The 26112-nt window shown below is 40.9% G+C and overlaps 12 protein-coding genes across 12 annotated transcripts; 7 read left to right on the forward strand and 5 right to left on the reverse strand.

Moving 5' to 3' along the window:
• Window positions 1-39: 39 nt before the first annotated feature.
• On the forward strand, window positions 40-2202 carry TOT_020000295 (conserved hypothetical protein; the record flags this gene model as incomplete). The annotated part of the gene is made up of 8 exons (XM_009692034.1): window positions 40-1004; window positions 1055-1163; window positions 1297-1416; window positions 1448-1561; window positions 1610-1672; window positions 1806-1895; window positions 1933-2033; window positions 2064-2202. 8 exons carry the CDS (start codon window positions 40-42, stop codon window positions 2200-2202), a joined length of 1701 nt encoding a protein of 566 aa, XP_009690329.1.
• A 40-nt stretch (window positions 2203-2242) lies between these two features.
• On the reverse strand, window positions 2243-2943 carry TOT_020000296 (uncharacterized protein; the record flags this gene model as incomplete). Its single annotated transcript, XM_009692035.1, has 2 exons — window positions 2243-2566; window positions 2596-2943. 2 exons carry the CDS (start codon window positions 2941-2943, stop codon window positions 2243-2245), a joined length of 672 nt encoding a protein of 223 aa, XP_009690330.1.
• Window positions 2944-3002: 59 nt separating this feature from the next.
• On the forward strand, window positions 3003-5058 carry TOT_020000297 (helicase; the record flags this gene model as incomplete). The annotated part of the gene is made up of 3 exons (XM_009692036.1): window positions 3003-3380; window positions 3423-3762; window positions 3830-5058. The coding sequence occupies 3 exons, from the start codon at window positions 3003-3005 to the stop codon at window positions 5056-5058; spliced, it is 1947 nt and encodes a 648-aa protein (XP_009690331.1).
• Window positions 5059-5354: 296 nt separating this feature from the next.
• On the forward strand, window positions 5355-5851 carry TOT_020000298 (60S ribosomal protein L27a; the record flags this gene model as incomplete). The annotated part of the gene is made up of 2 exons (XM_009692037.1): window positions 5355-5519; window positions 5573-5851. The coding sequence occupies 2 exons, from the start codon at window positions 5355-5357 to the stop codon at window positions 5849-5851; spliced, it is 444 nt and encodes a 147-aa protein (XP_009690332.1).
• Window positions 5852-6183: 332 nt separating this feature from the next.
• TOT_020000299 (predicted protein) lies at window positions 6184-9330 on the reverse strand (the record flags this gene model as incomplete). The annotated part of the gene is made up of 1 exon (XM_009692038.1): window positions 6184-9330. One exon carries the CDS (start codon window positions 9328-9330, stop codon window positions 6184-6186), a length of 3147 nt encoding a protein of 1048 aa, XP_009690333.1.
• Window positions 9331-9758: 428 nt separating this feature from the next.
• On the reverse strand, window positions 9759-10506 carry TOT_020000300 (thymidylate kinase; the record flags this gene model as incomplete). Its single annotated transcript, XM_009692039.1, has 6 exons — window positions 9759-9874; window positions 9907-10015; window positions 10061-10151; window positions 10189-10300; window positions 10338-10420; window positions 10451-10506. The coding sequence occupies 6 exons, from the start codon at window positions 10504-10506 to the stop codon at window positions 9759-9761; spliced, it is 567 nt and encodes a 188-aa protein (XP_009690334.1).
• Window positions 10507-10782: 276 nt separating this feature from the next.
• On the forward strand, window positions 10783-12677 carry TOT_020000301 (cyclin-dependent protein kinase PHO85 homologue; the record flags this gene model as incomplete). The annotated part of the gene is given in 4 exon segments (XM_009692040.1): window positions 10783-11696; window positions 11861-12027; window positions 12142-12275; window positions 12288-12677. 4 exon segments carry the CDS (start codon window positions 10783-10785, stop codon window positions 12675-12677), a joined length of 1605 nt encoding a protein of 534 aa, XP_009690335.1.
• Window positions 12678-12828: 151 nt separating this feature from the next.
• On the forward strand, window positions 12829-14549 carry TOT_020000302 (conserved hypothetical protein; the record flags this gene model as incomplete). Its single annotated transcript, XM_009692041.1, has 3 exons — window positions 12829-13068; window positions 13110-13519; window positions 13895-14549. 3 exons carry the CDS (start codon window positions 12829-12831, stop codon window positions 14547-14549), a joined length of 1305 nt encoding a protein of 434 aa, XP_009690336.1.
• A 304-nt stretch (window positions 14550-14853) lies between these two features.
• On the reverse strand, window positions 14854-21761 carry TOT_020000303 (glutaminyl-tRNA synthetase; the record flags this gene model as incomplete). The annotated part of the gene is made up of 8 exons (XM_009692042.1): window positions 14854-15074; window positions 15164-15388; window positions 15420-15634; window positions 15861-16246; window positions 16403-16531; window positions 20353-20482; window positions 20539-20721; window positions 20896-21761. 8 exons carry the CDS (start codon window positions 21759-21761, stop codon window positions 14854-14856), a joined length of 2355 nt encoding a protein of 784 aa, XP_009690337.1.
• A 633-nt stretch (window positions 21762-22394) lies between these two features.
• Window positions 22395-22877, forward strand: TOT_020000304 (ribosomal protein L23; the record flags this gene model as incomplete). The annotated part of the gene is made up of 3 exons (XM_009692043.1): window positions 22395-22404; window positions 22438-22553; window positions 22584-22877. 3 exons carry the CDS (start codon window positions 22395-22397, stop codon window positions 22875-22877), a joined length of 420 nt encoding a protein of 139 aa, XP_009690338.1.
• A 152-nt stretch (window positions 22878-23029) lies between these two features.
• TOT_020000305 (syntaxin 5) lies at window positions 23030-24129 on the reverse strand (the record flags this gene model as incomplete). Its single annotated transcript, XM_009692044.1, has 4 exons — window positions 23030-23083; window positions 23117-23178; window positions 23286-23476; window positions 23582-24129. 4 exons carry the CDS (start codon window positions 24127-24129, stop codon window positions 23030-23032), a joined length of 855 nt encoding a protein of 284 aa, XP_009690339.1.
• Window positions 24130-24241: 112 nt separating this feature from the next.
• On the forward strand, window positions 24242-26035 carry TOT_020000306 (predicted protein; the record flags this gene model as incomplete). Its single annotated transcript, XM_009692045.1, has 11 exons — window positions 24242-24307; window positions 24339-24437; window positions 24469-24612; window positions 24891-25037; window positions 25105-25185; window positions 25216-25328; window positions 25406-25460; window positions 25507-25619; window positions 25734-25795; window positions 25886-25940; window positions 25972-26035. The coding sequence occupies 11 exons, from the start codon at window positions 24242-24244 to the stop codon at window positions 26033-26035; spliced, it is 999 nt and encodes a 332-aa protein (XP_009690340.1).
• Between the last annotated feature and the right edge of the window lie 77 nt (window positions 26036-26112).

Raw genomic sequence — 26112 nt, forward strand, 5'->3', positions numbered from 1 at the left:
TTATAAAACTGTAATTGATTTTTATTTTCACGTGAATTCATGATTTTAACAAGATTCTATTCCAATTATACTCAAAGTTGCAGTTCTTCCTATAAAAACCTATCAAAATTGTCTTTGAAGGTATATTACTTTCAGGAAATTTCTAAGCTTGTTTCAGCCAGGAATAATACACAGCCTTCCAATCATAATTTTGAAAAAATAAGGAATCTCTACCCTGTCGACCATCACACATTCAATGAGAACGACCTGAAACAACTTTCTCATGATATTAGCAAGAGTATAAATGAGTTGAGTCCATCGCAGCTGCTAGCAACAGCAATTTCGTACAATAATCTCCCTAATGTGGGCAAAAATGAATGGAAAAGACTGTGTAATGCAGTACTGAAGCAGGCCTATGGAAACTGCTACAATATAAACGCCGTTTCTCCGAGCCATGTGTCAATGATTTTGTACTCGTATGCTAAAAGGTTTAAGAATCAGATTCCGATAACGTACAAGCTTCTGAAGACTTCAATAAAGTCAACTGGGTCGCTGAATGAAAGGGATATATCAATGATATTGTACTATATGGGTAGAACTAAATGTGTGCCAAGGTCATTAAACAGCCCGGATCACGTGAAAAACGCACAAATATTGAGAGCCATCGCACTCTGTTTGTCCAAAGAAGGTGGCAACAAGATGGTTAAGTTCACTCCCAGCGGATTGGTCTCAGTTGTTTACAACTTCACGCAAATAGGGATGATTCCATGGTCGCTCATGTATCACGCCTGTAACTTAATTAAGAAAAGGGCACACAAGTTGGATTCAAAATCCATTGGATTTCATGCTAGGTCACTGACTTTGTTAAATATTAGGGACAAAGTAACAATGGAAACATTTATATCATCACTGAATAAACACAAAAACATACCCGTGCCAACCATCAGTTCAATAATATATTCGTTGTCAAGGTTAAAATATAGGCCGAGGAGTGATTTAGAATATCTACTGGATTTAACTAGAAGGTATTGTTTATTATTATCCATCCACAAGGATGATATTAATGATGAAACAGATCGATGGCCTTGTTTGATGACAGGAACATGGCGGTAACAGTATATTCAATGGGACAATTAGGCATAAAATCGGAAGAAATATTTGAATCAGTGTCAGTGTTTTTAAAGGTGAGCTAAGATTATCGAGTATAAAAGCTGATAAAAATGATTTATTTGATGTTAATATTGTATTTACTGCTATTTTGGGATAAATGATGGGCAATTTATATTTCATAAATCCCTGGGAAATTTTATGTTTTAGGACCGTATTGATTATCAATCGGCTCAGCATCTGTCAATGTTTATCAGAGGATACTCTAAGCTGGGAATATACGACAGCTCTGCAATTCAGTTGATAGTGGAGCATTCGTTAAAGTTACTGGTAAGTGTATGAAAGTGATTGGGCTTATTAGACTGGTTTCACTTTACAGCAAATAGTGTGTTTGATGGACAGTTTGGTGGTTTTGGGCTACTTCAATGAATCTGCATTCACCAGCTTTTTAAATTATTTCTGTTCATTTTCATCGGTATGTTAAACACATAAATATAACGATCACTGGTGTCATTATTGATAGGATGAGTTGACTGATTATCTGCTGAACCAAGTGAATAGGATAGTATATAGCATTAAGTTGGAGGTATGTTTACCAGTGTATTTCCTTTTTTATTGATTGATTTGCGCACACATCTTTACATACCCCTAGTTTTACAATTACTAATTGATTCGAGACAGAAATTCAATATTTACTAGTGATAACTTAATTATTTTAGCAGCCTGAGTATGCTTTAAAAGCACCTAAGTACATAATACCTCTGTTTGATCAATACCAGGGGCAGTTCATAATTAAGGATTCGAGCGAGGTAGTTGCTCAGGCTGATAATGTTTACGCTGTTTTAGGGCAGTAATGAATCGCTCTATCGGACCTTGAAGGAGACGGGAATAAGTTACAGGGCATCTGAGAAGATAGGACCATACACACCTGATGCGGTTCTAGATAAGTAGGTCTCTGTAACATTAACTCCATTCAGCAATGTGTCTTTGGAAATACTCTCCAAGGGGTCCACATGTCCCGTTACCAACTCAGTTTTGGGGTCGTCTAAAATGGTAAAGAGGCACATGAAGCTGCTGGGCTACAACCATATACAAATTAACAGGAATGAATGGTAGTAATTATAACATTGGTTTTGTCGATAACACATTTACAGGCTTAAGATGAGCGACCCGCAACGAAGAGCCCTCGTGCAGGCTCTAGTTGACCAGCCGGAACGTGAACTTGTCTAAAGGCAATGATGAGCGAAAATCGATAATCTAGATATGTGAGTGGCGTACATGGTATGTTATATTCTCCGGTGACCGAACACGCAAACCCGAGTGACTTGAGCGCTCCCCGCAACACCCCCGCGATGAAGGACAGGTAGAAGTCCTTGTAGTCTTCGAAGGACGGGTTCTCACTCCGGTCGTCCAGCCTCTTGTAGCTGAACTGCAGGTTCTCGAGCCAGTACAGCTCGTCCGAAAACACAATGTATATTCCCTAAAGTTCAATGTTCGCGTCGATCGTACTTGGCTGTTTGATTGGAGCCTTTTGGCCTGCTTCCCGAACAAGTAGATCCACAGCTCCCTGCAGATGAATATCATACACTTGTTAGGGTCCCAGATTCTGCCCTTCCCAACGGTCAGCCTGTCAAACAATACATTGGAATCGGATTCGTACCTGGAAACGATTCGGGAGCCCAGGAAGTAACCCTGCTCCTCCAACGAGTTGATAATGGAAGAATGTGTAATTGACTGCGATAGACCTCTGGGTTTAGTTTTGGAAACTAAAAGTAAATCGGGGCTGGATCTGCGAATGTGGTACTTTACAATCTCGTGAATCAGTATGATGTGTGATTTTTTTGAAACTTCCGCCATAATGTATTCTGTGGAGTTGATTGGCCAGGGCGCCCCTACAGGTGGTTAGTTGGTGTTTAATGCATACTGTGGAATCATCAGAAAAATCTGAAAATGGAAATTCTGGTGAACAAGGCAATGCTTTAGAATACATACCCTTTAAAAAGAGGAGATTATCAGTAAACAGCGGCAAATTTGTAAATTATGGGACTGCAGGCTCGACTGGCAACTGCCGGAGCAAAAACCTGGTTATCCATCCAGTTGAAAAAGGCGAAAAAGATGACAAACTCTTTGGTGAAAAACGTGAAGAAGAATATAAAGAAGGAGAAGAGGAGCGAGTCCAAGGAGGAGGAGGAGGAAATCCCCTTGCGCGAAGCGCTGTAGGAAACTCATTTTCTGAACAAAAATCGAATGCAGTTGAGCGAATAGAAGAGCAAGAGAAAAACATCATCAATGACGTTTGTTTTCCCCTATTATTTCTCTTATATATGTATATTTAGGTTGCAGGCTTTATAAATTTCAGTTTGGTGCCCGTAAAGCAACGCTCGCAGGGAGTTGTCTATGAAAAGTCCATAGAATCCATTTACACTATCCCTTCTTGTTACAGAAATATTCCCGAGTCGGTTTTGAATGTTGTTAGGGACGTTTTGTTCATTGACGTGAGTGGCTCCGACGTCCCGCCTCCCATTGTGAAATTTGATCACATGAAACTGCCCAGTGCAATTATGAGGGCTCTGAACGACAAGAGAATACTTGAGCCGACGAATATACAGATGCAGGCGCTCCCTGCGGCGCTGCTTGGCCGCGATGTTATAGGCATCTCCTCCACAGGTAGGACGAGTATAATATTGCATATGTAATGAATACGTGCCTTAAATAATTCCGCGGAATATATAGCGTGATTTAGGCAGTGGCAAGACGATCGTTTTCGTGATTCCCATGGTCATGCAGGCCTGGGAAATGGAACTGAGGCTGCCCCTCAAGGCCTTCGAGGGCCCCTTCGGACTTGTCGTGTGTCCGTCCCGAGAACTCGCCTCCCAGATCACGGAAGTCGTAAAATACTTCGCTCGGCATGTGCACAAGCACGGGGGACCATCGCTCGAGTGTCTGTGTGTGATCGGGGGCAGTGATATCTGGCGTCAAAAGGACGCTCTTAGGGACGGAGTGCACATGGTGGTCGCCACGCCGGGGAGGCTGAGTGACCTCGTGAGCAAGGGGACGCTCAACCTGGCGCAGTGCCGCTACCTGTGCTTTGACGAGGCCGACGGGCTCATCGACCTGGGCTTCGACGAGGAGATCGGGACCGTGTTCAACCACATGAGCGCCCAGCGCCAGACGCTCCTGTTCTCAGCCACCATGCCCAAGAAGCTGCAGGAGTTCGCCAGGTCATCGCTGGTGATGCCCATCGTGGTTAACGTGGGCGTGTCAGGCTCGGCCTCGAAGAACGTGAAGCAGCGAGTTCTGAGGGTCCCGAAGGAGCAGAAGCTGAAGAACGTCCTCCAGAGTCTGCAGAGCACGCCGCCGCCGGTGCTCATTTTCTGCGAAAACAAGGCCGACGTGGACATGGTCCACGAGTACCTGCTCCTGAAGGGCGTGGACGTGGCGGCGATACACGGGGGCCTGAGTCAGGAGGAGAGGCGCAGCTCAGTGAAGAGGTTCAGGGACGGTGAAAGGGACGTGCTGGTGGGGACGGACGTTGCCTCCAAGGGCCTGGACTTCTCGGGCGTCAAGCACGTCATCAACTTCGACCTCCCCCGCGACATAGAAAACTACGTGCACAGGATAGGGCGCACAGGGCGCGGGGACCGGACGGGCTTTGCGACCACCCTTCTGGACGGAACCGAGGAGGAAGGCGCGCTCAAGAACATCAAGTCGATTCTAATCGAGTCAAACCAGGAGATTCCGGAGTTTTTGAAGGGAATACACGTCGGCGCGGACACTCTGAGGGTGAGTTTTGAGATGAGTAAAGCCTGTATAGGAAATTGGAGGACTCATAGGGTGTGCCTTCTGCGGAGCGTTGGGGCACAGAATCGCAGAATGTCAAAGGCTCAGCAGCGAGAGGAGCAAGCAGCTGATGGGCCAGAGAGGTTGGTTCGCCAGTTTCACAAAAACTTTGCAGAAAACGAGTTCGACTGACCTTCCACGCGTATATCGGCCCTTACTCACTAGATGGGTCAGACGGCGCTTTGATTACACTGTTAAAGTAAAATTAATGTTATTTTATACTAAATTGCGCTTACACATTTCTTATTCCTCACTTTCGTATCGGGTGTTGGCTCACATGGGGAGGCAGATCGAATTCACAGGAAATTAAGATATTTTCTCAGAATATCTGTAAAGTAATTCACTTGGTGCATTTTTCAAACTCTTAGATTAAATATTATCGTAAATAGCTCAGATTTCGCTCTTTTTCTTTTGTGGGACTTTTTGAGATGACTACCAGATTTAAGAAATGCCGCAAGCTCAGAGGCCACGTTTCCGCAGGCCACGGAAGAATTGGGAAGCACAGGAAGCATCCTGGCGGTCGTGGTAAGGCCGGAGGCGACAGTCACCATAGAATCCTGTTTGATAAATTCCACCCAGGTTATTTCGGAAAGGTAAGTTAATCTTATTCTCAACTTAGAATCTTTTCGACTAACGTATTAATTAGGTCGGTATGAGGCACTTCCACAAGATGAAGAACCAGTACTATATGCGAACTGTGAACGTGAATAAGCTGTGGGACCTTGTCCCCGAGGAGACTCGCAAGGAGTGTGAAGCGAACCCGGGCAAGGCTCCCGTCCTCGACGTCATGAAGTTGGGATGTTTCAAGGTTCTCGGCACTGGTAAAATGCCTCCAAAGCCCCTGGTCGTCAAGGCCCGCCTCTTCAGCAAGACTGCTGAGAAGAAGATCAAGGAGGCAGGCGGCGCCTGTGTTTTAGTTGCCTAATGTAATCACATCATTTGTGTTATGTTTACTGGCTAGTATGTATACCAGTTGTTGTATGTGTCCTACTTGCTGTCAGTGGCTGCTTCCTATCATAGGTGTTGATTTAAGCCTAGTAGCACTATAACTGTATCAGAAACCATAAAATTATTATTTTATGTAATTATTTATCTTGATTGTTTAGTATCTGTGTTTCAGGAAGCATAATATCAACCCCAAGGGCTGTGAAAGCATATGTGTGCTACAGAGGATGAGTATGAAATAACTATTATAGGAAATTGATAGATTCGGATAAATAGGAATGTGTGTTCAGGATTAAATGAATATTAAGGCTGCTACTTTTGCGTCTGGTTGAAGCCACCGAAGTTCCCGGGTGGTTGGTACACGGTAATATCAGTCCCCGGGACCTTCTGCTTCGTGTTTGACCCGAACAAACTAGACGACGAGGTTGAACCTTTTCCGAAAAAGTTGGAATCGGTAGTTGTGTTCTTGACGGGGCCAAACAGGCTGTTGGAACCTGGGTTTGAGGCACCGAATAGGCTGGTAGAACCCGTGGGATTGCCGCCAAACATGTTAGTAGTCCCTGGTGCATTCATCGCTCCAAACTGATTCATGGGGCCGGTATTAGTGCCACCAAACAGGTTACTGGCACCAGTTGAAGTACCACCGAAAAGGTTACTAGTACCCGTAGTAGTGCCAGAAGTCGTTCCAAACAAATTACTAGTACCTGTGGTAGTACCAGCACCAGTGCCAAATAAGTTACTAGTACCAGTGCCCGTAGTACCAAACAAGTTGGAACTGCCAGTAGTAGCACCAGTAGTACCAAATCCTGAGGTACTTCCACCACCAAAAGTACTTCCAGTTGTCGTTTGTGAAGGTGCTCCAAATGTACTCGCTCCAAATCCTGTAGTCGTAGATCCAAATTGAGTCGTCGGTGTTGTGCTAGTAGTACCAAATAAACCAGTGGTTCCACTAGTAGTTCCAAACAAGTTACTAGTGCCAGTTGTACCAGTGGTAGTAGGTGTGGTTCCAAACAAACCACTAGTACCAGTAGTCGTACCAGGAGTGCTACCAAACAAATTACTAGTTCCAGTCGTAGTACCAGTTGTGCTTCCAAATAGGTTACTGGCACCAGTTGTAGTACCACCGAAAAGGTTACTAGTACCCGTAGTAGTGCCAGAAGTCGTTCCAAACAAATTACTAGTACCTGTGGTAGTACCAGCACCAGTGCCAAATAAGTTACTAGTACCAGTGCCCGTAGTACCAAACAAGTTGGAACTGCCAGTAGTAGCACCAGTAGTACCAAATCCTGAGGTACTTCCACCACCAAAAGTACTTCCAGTTGTCGTTTGTGAAGGTGCTCCAAATGTACTCGCTCCAAATCCTGTAGTCGTAGATCCAAATTGAGTCGTCGGTGTTGTGCTAGTAGTACCAAATAAACCAGTGGTTCCACTAGTAGTTCCAAACAAGTTACTAGTGCCAGTTGTACCAGTGGTAGTAGGTGTGGTTCCAAACAAACCACTAGTACCAGTAGTCGTACCAGGAGTGCTACCAAACAAATTACTAGTTCCAGTCGTAGTACCAGTTGTGCTTCCAAATAGGTTACTGGCACCAGTTGTAGTACCACCGAAAAGGTTACTAGTACCCGTAGTAGTGCCAGAAGTCGTTCCAAACAAATTACTAGTACCTGTGGTAGTACCAGCACCAGTGCCAAATAAGTTACTAGTACCAGTGCCCGTAGTACCAAACAAGTTGGAACTGCCAGTAGTAGCACCAGTAGTACCAAATCCTGAGGTACTTCCACCACCAAAAGTACTTCCAGTTGTCGTTTGTGAAGGTGCTCCAAATGTACTCGCTCCAAATCCTGTAGTCGTAGATCCAAATTGAGTCGTCGGTGTTGTGCTAGTAGTACCAAATAAACCAGTGGTTCCACTAGTAGTTCCAAACAAGTTACTAGTGCCAGTTGTACCAGTGGTAGTAGGTGTGGTTCCAAACAAACCACTAGTACCAGTAGTCGTACCAGGTGTGCTACCAAACAAATTACTAGTTCCAGTCGTAGTACCAGTTGTGCTTCCAAATAGGTTACTGGCACCAGTTGTAGTACCACCGAAAAGATTACTAGTACCCGTAGTAGTGCCAGAAGTCGTTCCAAACAAATTACTAGTACCTGTGGTAGTACCAGCACCAGTGCCAAATAAGTTACTAGTACCAGTGCCCGTAGTACCAAACAAGTTGGAACTGCCAGTAGTAGCACCAGTAGTACCAAATCCTGAGGTAGTTGAGCCGAACAAGTTACTCGTACCGGTACCCGTAGTTGCACCAAAGATACCGGTGCCCCCTCCAGATGGTAAAAGGCTGCCCATTGTGGTCCCCGTCAAATCTGTAGGCCTTGCTCCCTGAGTAAGCATTGTTTGATTCTGCTGCATTGGACCCAGGATGTCAGTTATGTTGATTCCCTTATCCTTGAGAGAAGGTAGCTGTTTATCGTCGTAAGATGTGTTGAACTTTCTTAGGTATCTTATTTGCATCTTCACCTGGTTCATTTCTGACACGATCGTGACCCTCTTCTGCTTAATTCCCAATGCGTCCATGAACCTCTTCCTCAACTCGCTCTGATTTCCTGGTGAAGTCAATATCTTCACTGGATTACCCAGAATCAACTCATACCCATTTTTATTGGTATTTTTAGAATCTTTTTTGTCTTTTCCATTCATGATAGCCGTTTCCCTTAGTGCTAATGGTGGATCTGTGATCCTTGTTGAATTTTTGCGATAGTCTATGTCGTTCAGCAGGTCTGTTAGCTTCTCAGATATTTTGATGATCCTGGTCTTACTGCTTTCCACCACTGAGTTTATGTAATTTGGCACTTGAAGCAGGTCCAATTCCATCAGGGTTTTAACTTCTTCGTTTACGTCATTTATCTTATCTATTAGCTTCCTTACCATTTCAACCATCTTTTTCGACAGTTCCACCGACAGGTTATTTGGCACTTGGTGGTTATTTCCTTCATTTTCTTGTTCTTTTTTCACTGCTGATTCACACTGTCTTCTCGCTCTCACTGTTAACCAGTTTTGAACGTGATGGTGGGCCAGCATATCGTTAACTTCCTTGAAGAAAATGATCTGGTGGATTGTTATGTTATTCAACATCCCCTTCGTGAGGCTGTATGTGCCCAGGAAAATGTACAGGTTTGAGTCCATTTGTGCGATTACTTCTTCCACGCTCGTTATCGACTGGTCCAGAGAAAGTATCATTTTCTCTATGATATCGAAATGTCCTTTCCATTGCGGTATCAGGGTTGTTAGGTGGAGTATTGTAATTGCTGAATCTACATTTTGTAGAGGCTGGAAATTTGTTATTTGTGTGTTCTGGAATGCTTCCTGGCTATTGAGGCCGGTTGCAAGCGTGTTAGAACTGGTTCCAGCCAAATTGGTGTTTGTTGTTCCGAATAATGGCTGCGTTAAGTTAAACTGTGATGACATATTATTTTTTTCTGTTTATCACAGGTTCTTATCATATGGCTGTTAATTTTTTCAATATTTTAATCTATGGTTAAAATCTACAATAAATCCTTATTACAAAGCCCGATTACTATATTTTGTTTTTTTGTTTTATGTGCGATTACAGTTAAAATATAGATACAACTAAAATACAAGAATAACTACCACTATTTGTGAATCTAAACACTGCGTATTGGGTGTGGGTATCTTTCACATATATTTAGATTATAGTACACATTAACTTAATATACATTTGGGAAATGATTTGATTGAATCGGCTAGGCTTGGAAGCTAAGGCTTTTTAGGCCCTCATCTTTTCTTTCGATCACAGTTCTGGCTATTGAGTATATTTTTTCGTGGATAGCCTATATTTTATTATAATTATTTTATTTATAGAGTATATATATGTATTATACGTTTTGGTCTCCAAATGCTTGTATATTGTTCCAATAGGGCAGGTGTGTGAACTTTTTGAAAGCTTGATGTACACTTCTTAGGTGTTCTATGTTTTCATAAATTTCAACTCCTACGCATCGCATATATATGATTATTCATTACCAAAATCCCCTCTTGATGTTGTTTGTTCCGGTTCTATGTCCATATAAAACACGACGTCAGGTTGTATTAGACCCTTATCTGGGATTGTGCACCAATCGAAGTTTAAACCCTAATGTGTTGATTCATATATAATTGTATTTATGTGTAACCATACTTCTGCTCCTACTGAATATGAGATTCCTGAGTAGGCGTATCGATCGGTTATAACATGTGTGCCAGATTCTAGTACTTGCTTAATGTTGTTCCTAAATTTAAATAAAGCGTTAATCGTTTGTATTTTACATTTCTTCCCATCTGTTTGCAGAAAACAAGAGATGCAGAGCTTGTTTAGGTATGTTTTCGTCTCTACTTTTGAGATAGTCTCCTAATATTCTTCCTATTGGAGTTCCTTTATCTAAAACAACATATATAGTTAAAAACTTAATACTCACTTGGAAATGTTATTATTTGGTTTTTGATGTTTTCTTCAACAAGTTTTTGCGATAACAACTTGATTTGTGTAGATTTGCCGGATCTATAAATTTATTCTTCTTTATGAGCTAACCTATCTATACCCTCAAATACAATAAATTTACCTCTTCTGGTGTTTTGATTCTCCATAATTTACTTTAAATGTGTACTTCCTGTAATGACATCTTAAGATGGGGAATATATTATAATAAATATTATCGATTTTTCCTTTATCCACTCTATATTTATCGTTAATTATTTTTTCAAGTGGATTTAAATTTTGTTTGTTAACTTTCCCTCAAATTAATACTCATATGCCCATTTTTTGTCTAAATGTGTAAATTAATAAATGAGTGTGTTAATTAATAAACTGTATTAAAAATTAATTTGGTATTAATTAGATTCTAAATAAAAGCCAATATTTATATGGGATTCTCTTACAGTATGGATAAAAAAGAAGCAAATAATATACCGGTATCTGCCGAAAATCTGGCATTGGATAATACGTTGACCAATGAAAACTCAACTAGTCAACCTAAAGAAGTAGATAGTGATTCGTTTTCTGATGCAAGCGATGAGTCATCCTCTATATTTGGTGATTCTACCAGTAGTGATAATTACTATGACCCTAAATGGATAAGGCCAGAGGGTATCCATAAACCAGCCAACATAACTGAATCTATGAAGTTTGTTAAGTTATTAGGGAAAGGAGTTTATGGCGATGTCCACCTGTGTCACCCCAAGAGCGATCCATCGAAATTGTTTGCAGTGAAAAGGGTGCGCCAAGCCCATTTTCCCGTCGATAGCATCTTTGGGCTTGAGCAGAACACAATAAAGGAGCTGCACGCCCTTAGATCGCTAAAAAGACATCATGTTAATATTGTCAAACTATTCGACTACTGCTCGACAGTCGAGTCTACGAACAATCACTCTGAAACGTGCATTGTTTTCTACCTTATTTTTGAGCTTTGTGACATGGACCTGAGTCATTTTGTCAAAGAAAATTCGGAAGCTTACAAGCCGCATCACATGGATTTGATCCAATGCGCTCTAAACCACGCAAACTCTGACGATTGTAAGATATATGACCTGCTGACGTACTCACAAAACGTATATATTAACGATAAACTGAACAATAAGACCAACCTCAAGGATAAAATACCGCTTCCGGCATTGGATGAAGACCTTGCAAAGGTCATCATGTATCAGTTGTTGCAAGGGCTGTCCTTTTTACACTCAAACAGAATAATACACAGAGACATAAAGCCCCAAAACATATTACTCAAGAAGAGTGAGGTTGGTGAAGACTCGTTTGCAACTAGAAAATCGCCGTCTAGATGGTATAAATACCACTAATATTTAATATTAGTTAATTATATTTTGGTAATTAGGTAGGACTAACTCATAGGATATGACCATACCAGTTACAATCATGTTCTTTAAGGGCAGTTACCTTATGTGTTAACACGATCTAGTGTGTAACATCTATTAACAATATGAATAGGCAAGTGAAGATAGCTGATCTGGGCCTTTCCACTATAGTCCCGCCGAGATATGTTGCAAATATGACTGAGGAGGTAGTCACTCTGCTCTATAGGCCTCCAGAACTGCTTCTAGGTGACTGCAAGTACACGACGGCAGTTGATATATGGTCAACGGCGGTCACTGTTGGTTAGTTTTTGTAATAACTATATGCGTATTGACTAGTTAGTGACTATTCAGGGTAGATATTAGGTAAATGACTAACAAACACGGGGATACTGACGTAGCTGATGATTAATGTAGCTGAATGCCTGATCGGGAAGCCCGTGTTCAGAGGGAGGACGGAGTTCAGCGTGCTAATGAGGATCATCTGCACGGTTGGGTGCTCGCCGATCTCAGAAGTGGATAGGTTGTCGGAAAAGCTGAAGTACCTGTCGGTAAGTAAGTAGACTCATGGAAACCTGCAGACGAGCATACCGCACATTCAGAGAGACCCTTACGACAGTCTGAGGAAGGTGTTCACGGATCACTTTGGAAGGCCGCTCATCAGCGAGCTCGGCCTGGATCTGATGGTGAGGATGCTGAGGTTCCTGCCGGAGGAAAGGATAACTGCGAAGGAAGCACTAAAACACCCCTGGTTCAGGGGTATAAGAAAACTACTGAAGCCCTCGGTGGTAGAAAAATACGAAAAACTCAAATGTGTAATGCCCATAGGATACAATGATATGATGCCCTTGGCCTGCCTCGGAAAAATCAAAAGGTTCAACAAGGCGCTGAAAAAAAGGAAATTCGTGCACAGTATTGGTTTTGACAGTTATGTAGCCCAATTTATGGTGTAGTAATTTGTTGGTATCACACTACATACCTATCGCCCTAGATCTCGTTGGAAGGCTGGTGTTGCACTCCATTGTTCATAATCTATAAAGTTTTGTATATCAACACACGTACCAATTTCAGTTAGCATATAACATTTTTTTTATTTTAACCGCAATGTTAAACAGATCTAACTCGAATATTGAAACTTCGTCGCATATGATCTCAACACACAAGAAAACGGTTGAGCAGAAAAAATCTACACAACCCCTCAGATTTAGATCGTTCGACGAATTTTATAAAGAATATAACAGGAAGATTGCTACAGGTGACTCAAAGAGCCTGTATCCGGCGAGCAAGACTCCGATCAAAAACACTTCAGTAAAGGACAAGATCGAGCTTCTCACTGCCAGCAAGGTAAGTTGGATCCAGAGATATTGGAATTTACCCGTTTTTAGAACAAGGAATCCGTGGTTTCCAAGCCGGTTTTGGTTCAGTCATCGGACTTCAACATTAAGGGCCGCGTAAAGAAGCTTTGCGAAAAGTTTCAGAAGTGCGAGGGCACTTCGCACTTCTGCAGCGGCCTGAGGGACGTGATCGCGAGCGTCAAGGGCGTGAAGACCTACACATCGCCGGAATCTGTCGTATCTTCACCAAAACAGAGAGAAGCTGCCGCGAACGAGCTTAGTGACTTGCTTCCTCCCATGGAAACCCACGTAAAGCTCGCAGACGCAAAAGACGCAGTCAATGTTGCTTCGGAGACAGTCTTAAATGACACGAAGCTAACAACCAATGAAGGACTTAACACGGTCGCCGATACGAAGGCAGGGCCGCTTGGGGATCTGTCCCCCGTCATTGCTGAGCCTGAGTCAACCACGGGCTTAGATCAGGCGGCGACCAACACGCACCTTATCGCCAAAAATGAGCCCAAGGATACAGTCGTCGTTGAGAAGAAGCCTGAGACTTCGTCACCAAAGCCGCAGTCCCAGGCAGGGTCTGCCTCCATCAATCAGGCCTCGCCCCCAAGGCCTGCTGTCGTCACGCGGTCAGCCTCTACGGGCGTGCGCCCGTCCGGGGAGAAGCCCATCAGCGTCACGTCGACCCACTGGATCTACTCGAAGTCGCTTAGTCAGACGAAGACGACGCTGAACACCCCGAGGACAGAGCTCTTAAAATACGGCCCACTCACATGTGGGATATCGCCTCATGACGTCGACATGAGCAGGTACTCCCTGAAGAACAGCCTGAGCACGACGGAGGACAGCCTCAGCCCGGGCGTGTCCGAGTCGGAGTCCCCGCTGCGTCAGACCTCCAACGCCTCGCTGAAGTCGGAGGACGAGGCGCTGATCGACCAGGTCATCGGCCGCATCATGGGCGACCAGCAGTTCTGCAACGCCTTCTTCGACAAGCTGGAGGCGCTGAACCTGGGAAGCAAGTCCGAGAGCTTGCAGTTCGACGGCATGATCGACGACCTCCAGTTCCTCGTCGACGAAGACGAAGAGCCCGAGACTGAGGTGTCCGAGGAGACGAAGAAGGCATTTGACTGGTACTTTAACCAGCCGCAGGTGTTCGACCTCGAGTTCACGGAGCGCAACGACAGGAACCTGGTCACCACGATTGAGGAGAGCGACCCGAGTGAGTGCGGGAGTCTAATGGGCGACCGGCCGCCCTCGAGGACCAGCTTGAAGGGGGACTCTCCGAGGTTCTCGAGCAAGCCTGACTCGTTCAACTGGTTGAGTCTCTACAACCACACCAGGAACCCTGCCAGCACCGGCTACGGGATGGCCAGCGGCTTGAACAACTGCAACATGACTGGTTCCTTTCGCGATAACTCGTACGTAGGTGGCTACAAATCGGAATTGTTGAAGAATTTCGACTGGTTCAACTTCCTGGGCTAAGCTGCCAGTGCCCTCTGCCCTTCATTCTTGCTTTATCTATCATTGTAACGGGGTTTTGTAACATATCTTTAATGTAATATATATAAACGCGTACTTGGATGTGTATATGGTTACATACATACATTTGTGTTTAGACCTCCGAGTGTGTATATATTTGTTCTTAAATATTGCTAATGTATATACGAATTGTATACATTCACATAGGTGTGTGTATACACATGTAATACATACGTAGGTATACAAGTGTGTGTATGAATATGTACATAAGTAATTGGTTATCACCAAGTGTTTAAAACAAGAGAAATTATGTGTGTTTACATTTGGTGAAGTAAAAAATTGCTGAGTATATGAACATGGGTCCTGGCAACAGCCTGTACAGGTGATGCAGGTTAACGTAGAAGTTGTAACGATTAGGCATTGGGGACGGAAACAGCTTATATCTGTCAAACCGCTTCAGAAACTTAAATGATGATGTCACCAGCATCATCTCCGATAGTGTTATGAGGGGATAGAGGACCATGAACACTAAACAAGAGTTAGTCGGTGTGTTTAACTATGGGCAGCTGCCTCCAATATAATTTATGTAAAGCCTGTCTAATTTGCCCTTCACTTACGCATGTGGTGTAGCCATTCCAAAAACTCAATCTTCTGCTCTACGAAGTTGCTAAACCTGTTGAGCGTGTCCACGAGGCTGAGGAGCTTGAACGTCAGCAGGTTCATCATGCTCCACTGGAGGTTCGCGTCCTCTCCCAGCAGCTTGAAGGCCACGAAGTACATCAGCGCCGCCTTCGAGTGGCTGAACAGCAGCCACATGAACTCCTTCCTCTCCCCTTTGCTATCTACATCCTCGTTAATGTGTGCTTGACTCACCTGGGAGGAACAGAAGATTGAGTGAGTTTACCAGTACTACTATCTTATACTCTTGTGACACGTTTCGCCACAAGTTAATTTTATTGAAGGTCTTGAAATCTATTTTTTTTCCGTTATACAGGTGTTTGTGGAAGACGTATAGTACCAGCAGTTCCACGTACAGCCATCCTGCCAGGACCACTGTGTTGTGGATCAGGCCTACGTTTTTTATGAGCCTGTTTGATATTTGTTTTAAGCTCATTGTTACAGTCTGAACGATTTTTACTGACTTGTTAATGTGCCACACAAACTTGCGAAAATTTGTACATTACACATCATATATATACATTTTTACTACATTTTTTCTATTTGTTACACTTTTTTGCTTGTCTGGCAGCGATTGCTTCTAATCTCTTTTTCTTTTCCGTCTCCTTGTGCAGCTGGGATTCCTTGTTTGCAAACGCGTCCACGAGTGTTATCGTCAGATTGAACACGCTTTCCGATTCTGTGCTGTCTGGATCCTTTGTGAAATATCCTGTTCTTTCGAATTGTATTGGATCTCCCACTTTTAGTTCTGTGGCTTTCTTTTCCACGTATCCCCTATACACCTTCAGTGATTCTTTGTTTAAATTTTCCAACCATCCCAGTTCTCCTTTTGTTCCTTCTTTCGGGTCTGGTTTCGTGAATAATCTTGAGTACCATCTGAATGTTGCTGGGCATAAATCGTGTTTACTCATCCAATGTATTGTTGCTTTTACCTTCCTTGTTGAATCTTCATGCTTTCCACCTTTTGTTTTTGGATCGTACTCACATATTATTTTTTCTACAACATCTCCGTTTTTAACAACCTAAAACATCGTTTTGTGTTTATTATAAAGAGTTATTGGTGTTATTCGGTGAATGGTTAATAGTGTGTATTATTAGCCATAATTTATTGCTCCTATTAATTGTGTTTATTATCACTAATAGTAACTAGAATAGCATTAATATTAATAAACCAGTACCTTCGTACACTTAATCCAGTAAGTGTAAAACAATCTTACTTCATTACCTGGGTACAACCTATAGAAGTCACTAGATGGTGTTTCCGAAAAATCCTTTCTGTCCACGTAAATGTGTTTACAGAACGTCAGCTACAAATTATTTTAAACATAAATGTTTATTAATAAATATATATACATCTTTGGGGAGAATCGAGGTAACATGGGATAGAAGGTGACAAATTCGCAAATATCCACCAGGAGCTATAATCGTCGTGGTCTGATGCATTTACTGTATATGAAATAGCCACCAACCCCTGTGCCAACTAGGGCTACGGATCCACCTCCACCGGCTGCAGCATAAGTTGTTATATCAGATGAACTACTATCTGAAGCACCACCATCCCCCAGTGAATCCCCGGATGGACTCATTGATTTGGGTGAATCTGATTCATAGTTATTTTTATGACCAGAATGCTCTTGTGATCGTTGGCCTTGTAATTCTTTATTTTGATGCGATTGCAGTACAGGTGTTTTTCCTCTTTCTCCATCACCCCTTGGTTGTGTCATATGAGAATTACCGTTGGAAGCAGGAAGAGTACCAGTTGATTGATGGTGGTCTCTACCCTGATTTCCAGCATCTTTTGAGGTGGCTGTTTCAGAAGGTATTTGAGAGTTGGTACCTTGAGAATGACTTATAGTTGTGACACTACCTTGGGCTTTAGTGTCCTCTTGAACAGGCACATGTCCCCCCGATACATCATGACCAGCAGATGGAGCACCTGGTGGGTCACCATTTTGAGAACCTCCGTGTGGTTGCGGTTTCGTTTCTTTTACAAATTTGCTTATTCGATCTAGTTCCTTTGTTATTAAGGCAGTCGATTTACAATCGTTAATTTCCTTTATCCTGATCCATTTGTTGCCTTTCTCATTTGGTCCATAAGCCTTCCCATCATAAAAAACCATAAGAGGTTTGGTTCCATCGTCCTTGAAATAGACATATAGCTCATTTGATTCCTTATTGTGAGTTAAACACGCCACTGGTGATTGATCTTTGTCATCTTCGTATAACATAATCTTCTTGGAATCAGAATACAACCGGATGTACAACTGAATTGAAGGTGCTTTCTCCAATGCCTTTGTAATCACAATAGTTATGTCGTGCTTGTAAATTTTATATTTGTTTATTTTTGAGCATGATAAGTCTGTTTTAACTTCCTCTGGAGTGACACTATTCGTTGCAGCATCAACGGGCGGTATCTCCTTTCCATCTTTTGTTAACTGATCTATAGAAGATTTACCATAAATATTTATATTGTCCAGAAATACAACAATGGAGTTAATACTGTGTGAAATATGATGCAACAGTTTTTTACAGTTATCTGAATTCTTTAAGACCTTGTTGATGCGGTTACCAAGTTCTTCACTCTCAATATCCCTCATTCCTAAGAAATCACTGCTTATCAAATTTAGTTCTAAAACTTCAGGAAGAGATATCTGTCTCCATTTAGTCCCTTCTCTATCATATCTGTGTAAGCAGTATGATTTACCTTTGTTGTCTCTCAGGTTCATGATCAGGTGGTCATCCTTGTTGGAATCAATCGCATACATATTAATCTCTTTAAATGTGTGGTCACCTAGCTTATGGAGTTTGTGCTGTTCCTTATCTATATTCTTGTTTTGGACTATTTCAAACGTATTACCATTGTATAATAACTTAGTTTTCTTAAGTGTTGAAGCTTTGGTGGGTAGATGATTATAAATCGTATATCCACCTGAATCCTGTTTTTCTTCTGATACATTTACGTAGTCATTATTATATTTGGTTGTTTTTTCAAGTCTATAGGTTATCCTAGTTGCGATATCAGATTCTATTCTCTCCAGAAGATTAACTAGAGTCTTATCACTGTCGTATTCAAGGGTATTCTTCTTCCACGTTTCACCTTCAAGGTCTTCTCGTTCGTATGTGTATTTAGTCTTGCGGTCAGTGATAAAATCAACCATCAGTGCCAAATCACCTGTACCTGTGTAATAAACAATTATACCATCGTGTTTATTTTTGGTGACATCAGACAGCAATTCTTTGTCTATAGGCTTATTGGTGGGTCTTCCTGATTTTGCTGAACGTTGAGATCCCAAAGCACTCTTTGTAGATATATCTTGACTTCGATTCAGTGTGAACAAAGAATCGTTGTACAAAATAGACTCTTTGTTTTTAGATCTATAACCTAAAAATAATACCTTTTTGTAGGTCTTTTTTCCCTTGGTTTGGCGATTTCTTGCTGAAAAGGTTGAAGTAATGTGCCTAATGTATTGGTCACCTTTATTATCAGTGGAGAATGTGAATTTGCTGAATTTTTTATCATAAGCTTCTATCAACTTATTGTTTAATTGATCTTCAGTAAATGAAACGTAATTATTGTTGTATCCTGAACCTCTTGCGTTTAACTCATCGAATGAAGAAGGAAGATTTTCGTTCGTTCTCGTTATAAATCTTAAAAAAAAGGGCTCATTCAACAACATCAACGAAAAGTATGCATCAACGGTAAGGATTGTGTGACGACTACTTCGGGGGTAGTATTCGTATATATTTCTGCCCTTATTTTCACGTGTGCCAGTATAAAAATACAAATAATAGTTTTTATTTGACCAAGTGAAGAAACTGTTATCCCATATATTATACTCTATGTCCCCGAAGTATACAATCTTGTAAGTGACTTTTACAATGTTTTTATCCTGACCATATTTACCTTTTGTCACATTTATCACACATTTGACAGTTGATCTTATTTCGACTTTGTACTCACTTCCATCCTCTCCCTTGTCAGACAGATAAATACACCCATACCCATCAGGGAAGTGTCCCTTTACGGTATACTCAGCTTTAATGATATGATCTTCGGCTTTTAAACTTTCGGTTAATCCTTCTTTACCGACGTAATCTATACCACTTACTTGTATTGTAGATGATTCCTTTATATACTTCAAATCATAATATCGATAGTAATATAAATCTTTTTTTGTTTGAAAGCCTATTATCACTGGCCTTTCTTTATGTGATTTAGAATAAATAGAATATACTTCATCAACTCTATATTCTTTCGAATAGGGGCCAAAAGCAAAAAGTGGTTTCTTATCGTCATTGTGCTCGATAACAAGATTATAAGGTTTATCAACAGTATAACTTATTTGATAGGTCACCTTTCGGAAATTGGCACAACCCTCGACGGTTCCTTTGGAGGCTTTAATTGAATACTCCTTATTATTTTCTGTTAAATTCTCATCATTGAGTTTAATTTTAATGTTAGATGCTTTGTTTCCCATGGTTGGTGTGTTTAACCAACGTACATATTAAATTACAAAAGTACCCCTCTCCGATATTGCGATTTTGTTTTATAAGTTACTGAAGAACCTCCCTTAACATTCGCTATACTCTTTATTATACATATGTATAATATGTTAGGTTGAGGAGATGTTGAGGTAACCACTAAACGTTAAGCCAAAAATGATACAGTTTGATCCCGTGGTTATATCCAAAAGTTCAACCGTCTTCGCTCGTGTGTTGTGTTTGTAAGGTACAAGGCCTCTACGACTCTCTGCAGGTACTTACGATAGTGATTTGGACCGTCTGGTATCCCGGCTTAATGCACTTGTTGGTAGTAAATCATTATCCAGTGACTCAAGTATCCTTGGGTTGTATCGCAATAGGTAGGGCTTTCAATTCAACAAGTGCAAGGAAATATGTGGCTCGGGATCGCCAGTTAATGCTGCTTGTTCTAGTTATAGTGGTAGTTTCTCTAACATTTCCTCACACTGTGCAATCACAACAATAGATAGACTCTATGTTCCTTTTGTGCTCCTGTTGTCAGGGACACTGATGACCGTCTCCATCCTCCAATTACCCCCTCCTCGAGTCCAAAGATGTATTTATATAACTAGCAGTAGCTATCTAGGTGCTAGTTATGCGCACTTACCTTTCGCTTATGGTCCGGGTCCGCGTTCACTTCCACCACCTCTGAAAACGTGTCATCGAGGTTTTCTATTTCAACCAACAGCGGATCAAGAATTGCAAAGAACCGCTTTGAGCACTTGTTCAGTGAGTCCCTAATCAAAGTTGTTAGTGTCAGCTTATGTTTCGTTTGTGTATTTGTTGTCCTAACCTTATGCAGTTCTCCAAGAGTTCTATTTGTATTGTGTTTTTTCTCTTTGCGAGACCTATCTTGCTGCAGAAGTTTCTTATTGACTCCGGTGTACACCCTCTCCTTCTCAACCCTGATATTGTTGGCATTCTCGGGTCATCCCAGCCCGCAACCATGTTATTGTTTACCAGGTGCAGTAATAGCCTATAAATCTGTTAGTCTTAGGTGCTTAACTTGAGATTGACGCGTGTACGTGTTAGCTACGTGATGTGTGTGCTATCTATTCGTGGTAGTTCAATCGCTACTCGACAATATGTGAAACTGTGTGCGATTTGTAATACCACCCTGGTAGCCTGGTCGTTTAACTATCCTTTATACCTTTTACTCATCACGCAGTAGCTCAGGTTTAACCTTGCAAACTCGATCTGTCTCGTTCTCGGAATATCCAGCATCTCCTGGAACCATTCGTAGAGCGGTCTGTGTAGTTCAAACTCCGTCGTGCATATTGAGTGTGTGATTCCTTCTATGCTGTCCGACTGTCCGTGCACGAAGTCGTACATTGGGTATATTATCCACTTATCTCCTGTGTTCGGGTGTGCTGAGCGTATTATTCTGTACAGGATCGGGTCTCTCATGTTCATGTTCGAGGAAGACATATCTATCTTTGCTCTAAGCACACATTTTCCGTCTGGGAAGTGTCCGTCTTTCATTTTTTCAAACAGGTCCAGGTTTTCTTCGATTGAGCGGTTCCTGTACGGCGACTCTACTCCTGGTTCCGTGAGTGAGCCTCTTGTTGCTCTTATTTCCTCTACGCTTTGATCATCTACGTATGCTAGTCCTTTTTTTATCAGCACGATTGCCCATTCGTACAGTTGGTCGAAATAATCTGATGCGTAGTAGAGGTGTTCACCCCAATCGTATCCTAACCATCTCACGTCATTTTTAATAGATTCTATGTATTCTACCTCCTCTGTTAATGGGTTTGTGTCGTCAAAGCGTAAATGGGTTCTTCCGCCAAACCTTTTTGACAATTCAAAGTTCAAGCATATGCTTTTCGCGTGACCTATGTGGAGGAAACCGTTCGGTTCCGGCGGAAATCTGGTTACAACCTCTTTATGTTTTCCGGACCTTATATCCTCCTCGACTATTTGCAATATAAAGTTCGTTTGATCCTTAGAATCACTCACTGATAGTTTATCCATGTTTGTGGATAGTGAATTTACTGGACTTGCTGATTTAGCCATTGTGTATATGTTTTTTTGGATTCTATTAAAAACTGCTATGGATTTTATTGAAAAACGAAACATACAGATTTTAATAGTACGTTTATATATACATTAACAATTTACTGCACATATGGGTAATAAAAAGGATTTATAGTATGAATTAAATTATACAATAAAAAGGTGATAAATTTACGTTTTTTACAAATATTAAATAAATAAAAACTAAATAGATTGTAGGTCTCCCTACAAGAAATAGTTAAAGTTGATAATATGACGATGAGTCAATTTTTCATTAAAATTAAGCCAGTATTCGTGGTATATGTTGTATATGTAATGAATTTAGTGTGTTTAACATTGATGTGAATGTAATGGGTATGTGTAATTCGATATTTAGTATGACTCAGAAATTTATGTATATGGTGTTTCCTTTGTGATATTAAATAATATTGCATACACTTTTCATGGTGATTTTGGTGTTTACATAATTAGATTATTAAATAAATGTATGATTCCTTGCTATCATCTTACCCCCATGATTCCACTGATCTCATATTTATAACAATTGTTCTCCTATTGTTTGTTTTCACACCACATTTATAATTTTATTTGCTCCTTTATTTCATTCAAGCTTGGTATTTTTAATCGTTGAAGATGAAGAGAGGTATTTTTGCATATGTAGCTCATTCCCTTTTAGGCCGTGGAGGTTCCGGAGGCAACAAGCTTCGCGTCACTCTCGGTTTGCCCGTAGGGGCCCTTATTAACTGCTGCGATAACAGCGGCGGTAAAAATTTGTATCTTATTGCCGTAAAGGTACGTCCTAGGTTCTTATTTTCTTTGTAGGGATTCGGAGCCTGTTTGAATAGACTTCCTTCCGCCTCTGTGGGCGACATGGTTTTGGCTACCGTCAAGAAGGGTAAACCCGACCTGAGGAAGAAGGTTCTCCCTGCTGTCATTGTTCGTCAGAGAAAGGCCTGGAGGCGCAGGGAGGGCTACTTCATATACTTCGAGGACAACGCAGGCGTTATAGTTAACCCTAAGGGGGAGATGAAGGGATCCGCAATCACTGGTCCCGTCGCTAAGGAGTGCGCCGAATTGTGGCCAAAAATATCCGCATCTGCTCCCTCCATAGTCTAATTTACTACGATTCACAGTATTTTACAGCCTATTACCCTTGATTCACCGCTACTTAAGTCTGTTAAGTATATGTATGGTTGTTTTTTGTGTTATTGCGTATAGTTGTGCATATACAGAGACCATGTGACCAATCTTTAGGTGATATTAGTATGTTACAATACGAAGATTATGTACATAGCGACCAACACAGCCACGAGGAGAATAATCTGCAAAAGAGGTTATGATAGTCGCAGGGGTACCTTGATCACTAGGCCACGATTGGATGAAATTCTCCGGTAGTACTTCATGAGCTCGTTTTTAGCTAATAAATTGCCATTAACAGTGTGATGATGATTGCTTTGGTAATGGGACCACCAACGACGTTGGTGTTGACAGTACTGCAACAGTAGCTAAAATTGTAATTCGTACCTGTTTTCACATTGCTGAGGGAAACTTCAGTGTCGAAGTCGATGCGGTTTATCATTTCGTCCTGCTGGACCACGTACGTGGTGACCTTTTGAAAAATCTGAGTTAGGTCGCCGATGGCGCGTTGCACATTTGCAAGGGCCTCTGCGCGTGCGTCTGATATCACCGAACTGGACGGTTTGACCGTGATGCCGCTAAACAAAGGTCGTTAATTTATCTAACTATGCGTGCGTAAACCAACGTAATTGGCAATGCTCTATGGTTGGGCATATTAACTACTTGTGTTGCTACCGTCAAACCTTTCTAGGTCCAGCTGCTCCGCCTCAACATCTTGCTGTAGCATGAATCTCTGCCTGTTTCCTCCCCAGCTTTGGTTGTACAGTTCCGTGTTCGAGTAGAGCTTCCTCCTGTTCTCCTGCTCCAGCATCACTTGTGCTCTGTGATGTAGCGTCTCTTTGAAACTCTTAGTTATTTCAACTATCTCGTTTCTGAGCTGTGAGATGATGTTATTGTAATGCTTCTTGGAGTCATTGTTTCTGAATTTGTATGTGTTTGCGCGTTTTTCAAAGGAATCTATTGAGTTTGATGTGTATGTTATTATTGATTTAATTTCAGAAGTTAAATTCTCTATTAAGCTTGTGTTGTCCACGTAGAGGCTTCTCTTTTTGGCCAATTGCGATAATTCGGATAGTTTAGACTGTGCTTTTGCGAGCTCTTTATAAATCAGGTCTGCATCCGCGTTGAGCTGTGTGTTTTCTGCCGTTTTCTGTTCTGGAGACGAATTTACGTTAGAACTCTGATTTACTTGGCTCATAAAAAAACCGGTCCTATCTACGTAATTTACCATTTTTAAATATAAAATGTCAAGGTATATTCATATTTTATAATAAACACATATATATTCATAATGATTCACATTTTTGTGCCACACATCAGTTCACAATTAGTGATGAATTTCAATGGTAAATAAGAAAATTACTGATTATGATATCTTGAAGAAGCATTATACGTTTTTAAACGATCAGGTATTCTATGTAATGAAAATGAATTCTTCAGAACGACCAATCATGGGAATCTAACTTGGTATCCAATTACCACGAAACGCTCTTTAAAGAATATGTTGTTTGCGATTTATCCAGGTACAAGACTGGAGATGTGAGTTTGTCTGGTTTTTAACATGTGTTAGGTGGCTTTGAGGTGGAGATCGGCAAAGGAAGTCGTCGAGGGCAAATGTGAAAGTATTTGCGCAAACATTTCGTGCCAAGAAACCTCAAACTTGTCGAGTTATGAGGTTTTATTTAATTATGTTGAACATGACGTGAAGAAGCAGGTTTGATTTTTCAGTTTAACGCGATTTAGGCAATGGTTAAAGTTCGTGTGTGCCCTGACTGTTCTTATATGTTAAATTATAAAAATAAACATGTGAATAAAAGGTATAGAGAGAAAGATGAATATGTTTTTAGTTGAAATTGTTGAAAAAACTGATATGTGAAAATGAATGGTCTTTCGTACGATTTTGAAGATTCCATCGCACAAATACAAAAAAAGGTAAATAATTCACATAAACACATAGATTTACGTACGTTTACCTATTAATGGTACTTATAGTTTGAATTAATGGAAAATGATTTGAATCTGGTTGAGGAGAAGATAAAGAATGAGCTTAGTTGTGTGTACGATGTCGATATTTTTGATATTTTTACCAACTTTCAAAGCACACAGAATAAAATAAACAAGTTAAACGAATCATTCAAAGTATTAAATCGCTTTATAGATATTTATGTTTATTATTCATCTGGTATTTGTAAAACATGTTTACTAGGAGATATATGCATATAAAAAGGAAGTCGTTCAGTTGATTAAATCTCAAGTTAAAGTATTGGATTCATTGAGTCAACTAGAGGTGGGTTGTTAATGTAGATAAAATGGATAGGAAGTGGAATGTGTTGTGAACAAGGAAGTTGTTGATTTGGCCAAGAAGTTGATTGCAATATCAAATGAGTACTTTGAAACGGAGGATAGAGACTTCACTATCTCATTCAAAAGGTTGGTGATATTGACAGTTAAGATTGATAGTAATAGGATGTAGATTGGTAATTGATTGTTTACTAACCGTTGTTTAGAAATAAGGTTGTTGAGAAGAAGGAGGAGGAAATAAACACAATCGAGTTCATTCCGGTATTGAATTAGCCATCAATGGCAACTGATGACAATAACACTTTAGGTTGATGAAGCTAAGTTCGACTCAGTTCCAAATCTTGTGAAGAGAAGAGCGACGTTGCAGCATATAAATGAATTGTTAGAATATTTACACAATCACGCAGTAAAACATAATAGGTTAGTTGCTCAGACAACAGTTAGCATGATTAATTAAGCATAATAGTAAAAGTGTTGATTAATAGATATATGGTTTGAAATTGACGTGAAAGAAGATTAATAATGAATATTTAGATGTGTTCCTGTTAAGATAAATGATATATCGAGTCAAGGAATTAAATTATACGGACAAACAGGTAATGAATAGACACTTTGATGTTAAAAATACTGGTATTTGTGACTTATCGAGAGATATTATAATGTGTTTATAAAAATTTTTGATATAGGAATGGCAAAAATAGCCATTTTAAGGCACTTGAAGCTAATACAGGTCATAAATAGGTAAGTGAAGAAAGTGTATTAATTGGATTAGGGATAACACAATTTTGCTCCTGGACCAAAGATTTAAAGGGAATAAGCTGAAAAGAAAGTTGTAATTGTTTAATGTAGTATAGTAATTAGTATTTTGTTGATTTATATTACGCCTAACCCTACACATCACACACGGATGTCG

Source organism: Theileria orientalis, chromosome 2, assembly GCF_000740895.1.
Source record: "Theileria orientalis strain Shintoku DNA, chromosome 2, complete genome".
In the NCBI taxonomy this organism is placed as follows: domain Eukaryota; phylum Apicomplexa; class Aconoidasida; order Piroplasmida; family Theileriidae; genus Theileria; species Theileria orientalis.